We start from the raw sequence: 9210 nt of genomic DNA, 5'->3' as shown, positions 1-9210 counted from the left end.
AACCCGCGTCCCCTGCATCGGCAGGCAGACTCTCAACCACTGCGCCACCAGGGAAGCCCCATTTTAACCATTTTTAAGTGTATACTAGCATTAAGTACATTCACATTGCCGGAACTTTTCCATCTTCCCAAACTGAAACTCGGCTCCCATTAAACACTAAATCCCTATCCCCCTCCCCACAGCCCCCAGCACCCACCATTCTGCTTTCTGTTTCTATGAATCTGACGAGTCTAGGGACCTCATATCAATAGCATTATACAGTATTTGTCTTTTAATGTCTGACTTATTTCACTTAGCAGCCTGTCCTCAAGGTCCATCCATGTCATAGCAGGTGTCAGCATCTCCTTTTTTAAGGCTGCATAATACTCCATGGTATGGACAGACCACATTTTGTTTATCCATCATCTACCTTCTGGCTATTGTGAATAATGCTGCTATGAACATGGGTGTACAAATATCTGTTCAAGTCCCTGCTCTCACTTCTTTTGGGTATAGAAGCAGGATGGAATTGCTGGATCCTATGTTTAATTTTTTGAGGAACCCCCAGACTATTTTCCACAGCAGCTACACCATTTTACATTCCCACCAGCAGTGCAAAAGGGCTCCAATTTCTCCACAAGTGTTCTTTGCTGGCACTTGTCTTTTTATATAATAGCCATCCTAATGGGTGTGAAAAGTGGTATCTCATTGTGGTTTTGATTTGTGCTTCCTTAATGATGAGTGATGTTGAACACCTTTTCACTATACATCCTCATGGTAAGGAAAATTCAGACGACGACACAGGTGATGAAAAAAGTGAGTGTTTCCCTTAAGCCCTTTCCCCAGGAATAACCTCCATTGCAGTTTGGGTCATGGGCCTCTGGATTTTTCTCTGCGCCCAAACTAACATATCATATGCTTCTAAAATGACCTCCTGTGGCGTTTTGCCCAGCTTGGCCTCATTCTCATGGCCCTACTGGGCCTTCTGGGCTATGAACCTCCCATCTCGGCCCCACTCCTCCCTTCACACCAAGCATGAGGGGTTCAGAAACCAGAACCTGCATCCTCAGCCTGGCAGCGCCGCCCCCACCTGCCCCAAGCATCTCACAGCATCCCCTCCCCACCAGCCCCTGCTCACCCACCCTCCATATAATCTGTTCTGTCAGCTCTCCCATCCCAGCCCACCGGCCCCTGCTCTTGGGCACAGCTTAGGTGACAAGCCCTCCAGGAGGTTTGCATAGCCTGTCCCTAACTGATGGATCTGTAGACTCTGATCCCAAACCTTCACGGTCAGGAGCCCTCCTGCTGGAGACACCAGTGCAGCTTCGCAGAGGTAGGACGTTCTCCACCCTTCCCCCAGCTTCACTTCTCATCATCTCAGCGGGGCTCAGCAAAATGGTCCCTCCAGGCTAAAATACACATGACATAAAATTCACCATTTTCACCTTTTTTAAGTGTCCAGTTCAGTGGCATTAAGTACATTCACATCGTTGTGCAGTTGTCCCCACCATCTATCTCCAGAATTTCTTTCATCTTCCCCAACTGAAACTCTGCACCCATTAAACACTAACTCCCCAGCCCCGCTCCCCAGCCCCTGGCAACCTCTAATCTACTTTCTGTCTCTATGAATCTGCCTACTTTAGGGACCTCATAAAAGCAGAATCATGCAATACTTGTCTTTTTGTAAAAATAACTTTTTTAAAAAATTTATTTTAATTTCTTTATTTTTGGCTTTGTTGGGTCTTCGTTGCTGCACCCGGGCTTTCTCTAGTTGCAGCGAGTGGGGGCTACTCTTCATTGTGGTGTGTGGGCTTCTCATTGCGGTGGCTTCTCTTGTGGCGGAGCACAGGCTCTAGGTGCGTGGGCTTCAGTAGTTGTGGCACGTGGGCTCAGTAGTTGTGGCTTGTGGGCTCTAGAGTGCAGGCTCCATAGTTGTGGCGCACGGGCTTAGTTGCTCCGTGGCATGTGGGATCTTCCTGGACCAGGGCTCGAACCCGTGTCCCCTGCACTGGCAGGCGGTTTCTTAACCACTGCGCCACCAAGGAAGCCCAAAATAACTCTTTTTAAATGTGCACAAGTCATGCACCTTCATGGTAAGAAAAATTTTAATGCAGAATTACAGAAAGACACCAAAAATCGCCCTCATCAACCCACCCAGCTAGAAGCACTGTTAACATTTAGCGTGGTGCCTTCCAGACTTCTTTCTCTGCGTATAAACACATTAACATCTTATTTTACAAAAACGGCATCGTACTGTAAATCCAGTTTGGTCGTTGGCCTTTTCCACTTAAACCCTGTAGCTATCCTTCGGTGGCTATAAATGCACGTCAGCTTCATCATTCGCCCCAGAGTGGCCCCAGAGAGCTCCGCTGCGGTTCCTCCCATCTGTCTCCGACTCAAGGGCATTGGGTTGGTTTGGGGTTTTCAGTGTTACAAAAAATGCTGCAGTGGACATCCTTGATGTGGGGCACATCCGTAATTACTTCCCAAGGAGATAATCTTACAGATGGAAGGCCTGAGTCAAGGGAGGCCTGTTGGAAAGATTTCTGAGTCTGAAGCCAGATGCCCTTCAGAAAGTTTAGACCGATTTACAGCACCCCCACAGCACTACCGGGCTGGTTCCCCAGCTCCCGGAGAGGCCAGAATGGGGGATCAGAGGCCAGAAGAGCTGGGACCCACTTCTCCCAGCCCCAGCCAGTGAGAGGTGTCGGCTCTGTCTTTGCTCTTTGCAGGGCCCATAGCTACCCCTCCCCCACCCCTAGCCCAGCCTTATTGCTGCCGAGCTGGTCCCATGGAGCACATCTCAGGGGAAGCAGCTGAGCGTGAGGGGCCATGAGGGGTCGTCCTGGCAGCCCCCCAGCCAGGCTGAGAGAGAATAGTGGGCACCAAGGCAGCACAGCAGGACCTTGAGAATGGGTGTGCTTTCTGCACGGAGGGTTCAGGCATCTCAGCCCCCCGCTCCGTGAGAGGGGTGGAGCGTGGAGATTATTGGGAGGGAAGGCGTGAGAGGTGATGGGGCCCAGCCCTGCAGCCCAGGAGGCCCGCAGAGTAGCTTCTGGAATGATCCCCATTTTATCAACCAAGGGAGAAAGCCCAGCGGGAGGGACGTGCCAAGGTCGTGAAATTCACAAGCAGTCGACCTTGAGGCCGGTCTCTGATCCTGGAGCCCAGGTGTGCAGCCTCTGCCCTGAGGCCCAGGGAGGGTTTGTGACCAGCCCGGGTCATACAGCAAGTCGGGGCAGGTGGCGTGGCTTCGGCCCCTCCTGACTCTGGCCCCTGAGCTTGCTGCTAAGAGCACCTTTCCCCACAGGGGCCCCGCGCCCCCCTCCCATTCCAGGAGGGAATGTAGGTCAGGGAGCTCAGCAGGCCGTGTGAGTGGAATTCACGGAGCCTTGAGTGACGGAGCCATTTGCTTCTATTTCTGGGCCCCAGATTATGCGCTGACAGTGTCAGAATCAGAGTCACACGAGGGATGGCCGTGGTGCTGGAGGGGGTGCGAGCAGCCTGCGGGAGTGGGGGGAGGGGCTGTGAGTGGAGCAGCGAGGCCCCGGGGGCCACCAGCTCTGCTGGAGAGCCGTCCCCCCATGGCCTCTTCTATACCCAACTCTCAGAACCAGACAGCAGCAGTGTGATGTGGGGAGAGGCTGTGGGCGCGCCACACCTTGAAAGGAGCCCCTGTGTTAACGACTGCACATCTTCCATACCCTCACCGCCCAAGCCACCTGGCACCCTGCCAGCCTGGTTCACCAGCCCCAGGCCTGGCCCTCGCCTGCCATACTCAGGAACCAGCGAGGCCCGAGACCTGCAGCTCAAGTGAATGAATGAGCCAAGCACAGGCTGGGCCGGGCCAGCTGGACAGCCAGGCTGACCGGATGGTCCCGAGAGGCCCAGGGCAGTGGGGCAGTCCCCACCTCATTATGGCCGCAAGGGACAGAGCCAGCCAGAAATAGCAGATTCCCAAAGGCCCAGATGTGGGGTTCTCAAATCACAGCACACAGCCAGCCCCAGAAGCCTCTCGAGGGGGCAGGGGAGGGTCCCCCATCCCCCCCAGCTTCAGCCATGGGGCTGCCTCTTTCATCTGTTCATATACTGAGTCTCTGTGTATACTTACGTTGGGGAAATATGTTTTGCTGCTAAAACAGTTTGAAAGGTGTGGGTCTTGCTCATTCTTGGCCTGTGGGTCTTGACAGCCCACGAGGAGCAGTGGGACACCTGGGGAGGCCAAGGCACAAGCCCGCCTTGCCTTCAGCCACCATGCGGGAGCGAGGCCCTGAGCATGGCTTCCCCCCTGGGCAGCCCGTGGGGCACGATGCTGCCCCTCCCTCCCGCCTTCCTCCCGAACCCAGCAGCTTTCTCTGGCCACCTCTGCTGTGGTTTACACTCGTCTGGGAAGGCAGATTTAAATCGGCAAGAACTTGCCAACTTGCTGAGCCCTGGTTTTCGGCTGAGAAACTTGGTCATCAATTAGATGGATGACCCACACCTCCCAGTGGCTAGTGTCATGGTTTGATCTGCCTTAGGACCTGATCCTGGCCCCCATTAGCCCTCTCCAGACCCTGGCCCAGGATGCTCTGACTTTCCTCCAGGTGGTGAGGGTCTCGGAATTTGGGCCACATCATTTTTTAATTTTATTTTATTTATTTATTTATGGCTGTGTTGGGTCTTCGTTTCTGTGCGAGGGTTTTCTCTAGTTGCGGCGAGCGGGGGCCACTCTTCATCGCGGTGCGCGGGCCTCTCACTGTCGCGCCCTCTCTTGTTGTGGAGAACAGGCTCCAGACGCGCAGGCTCAGTACTTGTGGCTCACGGGCCTAGTTGCTCCGCGGCATGTGGGATCCTTCCAGACCAGGGCTCGAACCCGTGTCCCCTGAATTGGCAGGCAGATTCTCAACCACTGTGCCACCAGGGAAGCCCTGGGCCATATCATTTTGACGCTGGTGAGACCTCAGAGAAGGAAACCCTCTCACCAATGCCCCTGCTTGACGACACCCAGCCTCTAGGGTCTGAAAGCCTTAAGTTGCTTACCTGGGTCAGGCCAGGCTGGGGCTTAGGAGTAGTAACAGCAGCTGTGGCATCAACCACCACGTACCAGGCTGTTCGAAATACTTCGAAGACACTAAGGAGCTCATTTCATCCTGTGATAACCCCTGTTACAGGTGGGTAGACTGAGGCTGTGACAGGTGAAGGGACTTGTGCTTAATGAGCAGAGGAACTTGAACCCCACCTGTGACTCTGAAACCTGCAAGTTTAACCCCCGACCTGTGAACTGCCTCCTCCCCAGGTGGAGAGAGCCTGTCACAAGGTGAGGGAGGGGCAACTTTCAAAAGCCTGGCCTCCTGCCTGGGCTGCTCCGTCAGCCTCAGGGTCCCTGGGGTCAGGTGCAGCCGCCTCCCTCCAGCTCCCACCTGCCCTGTTGGTCCCTCCCTCCTGCTGGGACTGTGACCCCTCCCCGCCCCCCCCATGGGCTCCAGATGGCTCCCAGACTGGGCCTGGCCTCCACCTGGGTCAGCAGCATGCGGGCTGGGAGGCCTGGCTCCCGGGAACCAGTTGCCGTGGAAATACGGGGCGGGGTGTGGAACATGCTTCCCTCCCTCCCTTAGGCTCCTCCCCTCATGGCCTGGCAGCCTCTCCATCCACCATTTCCTGCTTCTGCCCCTTCCCTGGCTGGTCAGGCACATCCCAGGCTGGGCAAGCATCAGCTGGCCCTATGGCTAGTGAGAGGGGCAGGCCCTGGAGAGGCCAGGGCTTCAAATCCCAAACCAAGAGCCCAGACTGCAAGCAGCAACCCTGCAGAGGGCAGGAAGAGAGTTCTGCACTGACCAGGGAGCGCCGTGTTACCCGGGAGCAGTCTGGACTTCCAACGCTGGGACCATCAGGTGAATAAGCCAGGACACCTCAGACGCTGCAGCCATGGGTGTCCCGGGGGGTGTGACCCGGCAACTTTCAAAAGCAGGTTACAGAACGTTGTTTGTAGAGCACGTTACAGCTTTTATTAAATCTATGCTCTATAGATGGAGAGAAGGTTCTGGAAAGGTGGCTACCTCTGGGTGGCAGGATTACAGGTGATTTAAAAATCTTATTTTTGTCTTCTATTTTGTAAATTTTCTACAGTGAACATCTATTGTGTCATTTTTTTCCCAAAAGGTTTTTTTTGTTTTTGGGGTTTTTTTTTCATTTCTGAGCAACAGGGGTTGCAGGCCAACAATTTCGGTATCTCCTGTAAAGTTTCCAGGAAAGTTCCCAGAGCCAGGCTGCACTGAACTGTCATTTGGTGATAATCCTCCACCCTTCTCTGGCCCTCCTGGTGTGCCAGGCATCTGGGGGGACCACCTCATCTGGTTTGCTGGGACTTCCCTGTTTTAGCCCTTAACTTCTTATGTCCTAGAAACCCCTGTGTCCCAGGCAAACCCAGGACAGTCAGTCACCCTGCAGGCACTGTGTCAGACCCCGTCTGGGAGGCAGGTGTTTGGGATATCTTGTTACAGGTGAGGGAAGTTAGACGACTTGTCCAAGGTCACAGTCAGGAGGCTCCGAGGCTGGGACTCGAACCCAAGTCTCTGTGGCACTCACAAGCCCCCACTTTGGCTGACCAGGTGCCACTGTGATCAGCTGGATGAAAGTGGGCCCTTGGCGTGGGCCTTCGTCTAACGGCACAGAGAGGCAGAGCAGCCTCTCCAAGGCCACACAGCGGGGGGGGGGGGGGAACAGGATGGACAGAGATCCAGGCCTCCCCCAAGCTCCCCCAATGGGAAAGGAGCCCGCCCGTCTGGCTCCACACCCCAGGCCAGCGACTCAGCTAACATTTGGAGACTGCCGTACTGTGTCTGGCCCTGGGCATACGCCTACGAACAGAATAGATTTGGCTTGACCCCCCTTCTGTGAACTGATGGTGGTGGGGAGGAAGTGAGGGGTTGACCCCAAACGTCTGACCACCCAGCGGGTTCCTTAGTTGCGGCTGGGTACGTGCCGTGAGGAGAGCGTGGGTCGTCTGGAGGGCAGGGAAGGCCTCGCTGGGGGTGTGACGTTTAGGCTGAGGCCTGGCAATGCTGGAGAAGTCAGAGGGAGGGAAAGGGAAACATCCAGAAAGAAGGAGGAGCAGGCAGGGGTGCTCCAACCTCCAGGGCTTCGTCTCGTCTTCTGTAAAATGAGGACAATATGGTACAGCTGCCATGGAAAACGGTTTGGTGGCTCCTCAAAAAACTTTACATAGGGAATTCCCTGGCGGTCCAGTGGTTAAGACATGTAGCTTTCACGGCTGAGGGCCCGGATTCAATTATTTCCTGGTCAGGGAGCTGAGATCCTGCAAGCCACGAGGCGCAGCCAAAAGAAAAAACAAATTATACATAGTTAACACATGATGGAACAATTCCACCCGTAGGGATGTGCCCGAAAGAACGGAAAACGGGTTCTCCACAAATACTCGTACACAAATGTTCATAGCAGCATTATTCACAGCAGCCAAAATATACAGACAACCCAGATTCCATCAGCAGTGAATGGATAAACAAATTGTGGCAGGTCCAGACATGGAATAATAGTCAGCCATAAAAAAAGGAATGAAGTTTTGATACCTGCTACAACATAGATGGGCCTCAAGAACATTACGGTACGTGAAAGAAGCCTGACGCAAAAGGTCACGTATTGTATGATTCCACTTACATGAAACGTCTAGAATAGGCGAATCCATAGAAACAGAAAGCAGACTGGTGGTTGCCAGGGGCTGGGTGAAGGGAGGACAGGGACCAACTGCTTGATGGGAACTGGGTTTCTTTTTGGAGCTCTATAGAGGTGATGGTTGCACAACATTGTGAACATACTAAATGCCGCCGAACTGTACACTTAAAAATAGTTAATTGTGTGTTACGTGAATTTCAGTTCAACTTAAAAAAGATGGCGATGGTAACACCCTGTTCTCGGGACTGGCGGGGGCTTCAGTGAAGTCCTTTGAGAAAAGCCAGCAGCCCAGGGCCCCATTTGTCAGGATGAGATCCTCCGACGGGGCCACAGTGGCCCCCAAAACCCCTGATCGCCACTCTCTCATTCAGCACTTTTATCTGTCCGGATATCCCAGGGAAGGGCCTTCCAGGTAGAGGGAACAGCACAAGCAAAGGCCCTGAGGTGGGAACCTGCTCGGAGGCCCGCGTGGTTCAAGTGAAGGAAGCCAGGGCGCAGTGGGGGGAGAGCACGCGGGGGGCGGCACTGACGGCCTTCGGGGCCTCTCTCTCTTGCCCACAGCCCTGCTCCTGGACATCATGACAGTGGCTGGCGTGCAGAAGCTCATCAAGCGGCGTGGCCCGTTTGAGACGAGCCCCAGCCTCCTGGACTACGTCACCATGGATATCTACGCCTTCCCCGCCGGGCACGCCAGCCGCGCGGCCATGGTATCCAAGTTCTTCCTCAGCCACCTGGTGCTGGCGGTGCCTCTGCGCGTCTTGCTGGTGCTCTGGGCCCTCTGTGTGGGCCTGTCTCGGGTCATGATCGGCCGCCACCACATCACCGATGTCCTCTCCGGCTTCGTCATTGGCTACTTCCAGTTCCGCCTGGTCGAACTGGTCTGGATGTCCTCCAACACCTGCCAGATGCTCATCTCCGCCTGGTGAGCCGTTCATCTGCGGCTCCGGGGCCGGGGGTGGCCCGAGGGGCAGCAGGAGGACATAGGGCTGGCAGGGGAGGGGGGACCAGGCAGCCCCAGCCCATCTCCCCATGGGCTGGTGGAGGCTGGTGACCTCAGGTGGGCCCACCAGTGACTGGCACGTCCCTCTCATCATGCTGGGTGCCCCCTGCTCCTTCAATCAGACCCTGAGTCCCTCTGTGGACGGGCTGGGGCCCAGCCGTGGGGATAGCCCTGCTCCGCTTCTGCTCTGGAGGTACCAGGTGAGAACCGGGATGGCGGGAGAGGGGCCGACTCTCATCTCGTCCTTTTCACCATCACGACTGTTGAGTTCCAGGCTGTGCCCACCTGACCACAGCACACCGCCCAGCGAAATGCCCACAACCCACCACCCAACACAGGTGCCATTGCCATTAATGGTCATCGATAGCTTAGGGCAGCGCTTTCCAAAGGATGGCCCACCAGACACCAGCCTACAAGACACGTTGGGAAGAGAAATGGTCTTGTGGTCAAATAACTTTGGGAAATGCTACACGCTCTGTTGGACATTCACGAGGGCTGGGATTGTCGTAACGGCAAAGTCCTATAGAAGGAGCTTTCATGGAATCTTGTTTAATCCATGT

At 54.9% G+C, this 9210-nt stretch overlaps 1 protein-coding gene across 1 annotated transcript in view; it reads left to right on the top strand.

Moving 5' to 3' along the window:
• The window catches only part of PLPP7 (phospholipid phosphatase 7 (inactive)), a 13093-nt gene extending 4517 nt beyond the window's left edge, over nucleotides 1–8576 (top strand). Inside the window, exon 2 of the mRNA XM_007453122.1 lies at nucleotides 8212–8576. Within this exon, the coding sequence (XP_007453184.1) occupies nucleotides 8212–8576 (365 nt within the window). The remainder of the gene's footprint in view (nucleotides 1–8211) is intronic.
• Nucleotides 8577–9210: the final 634 nt, after the last annotated feature.

Source organism: Lipotes vexillifer, unplaced genomic scaffold, assembly GCF_000442215.2.
Source record: "Lipotes vexillifer unplaced genomic scaffold, Lipotes_vexillifer_v1.1 scaffold149, whole genome shotgun sequence".
Taxonomy (NCBI): domain Eukaryota; kingdom Metazoa; phylum Chordata; class Mammalia; order Artiodactyla; family Lipotidae; genus Lipotes; species Lipotes vexillifer.
The sequence above is the reverse complement of the archived record's forward strand: the minus strand, read 5'-3'. Positions and strand labels throughout refer to the sequence as shown.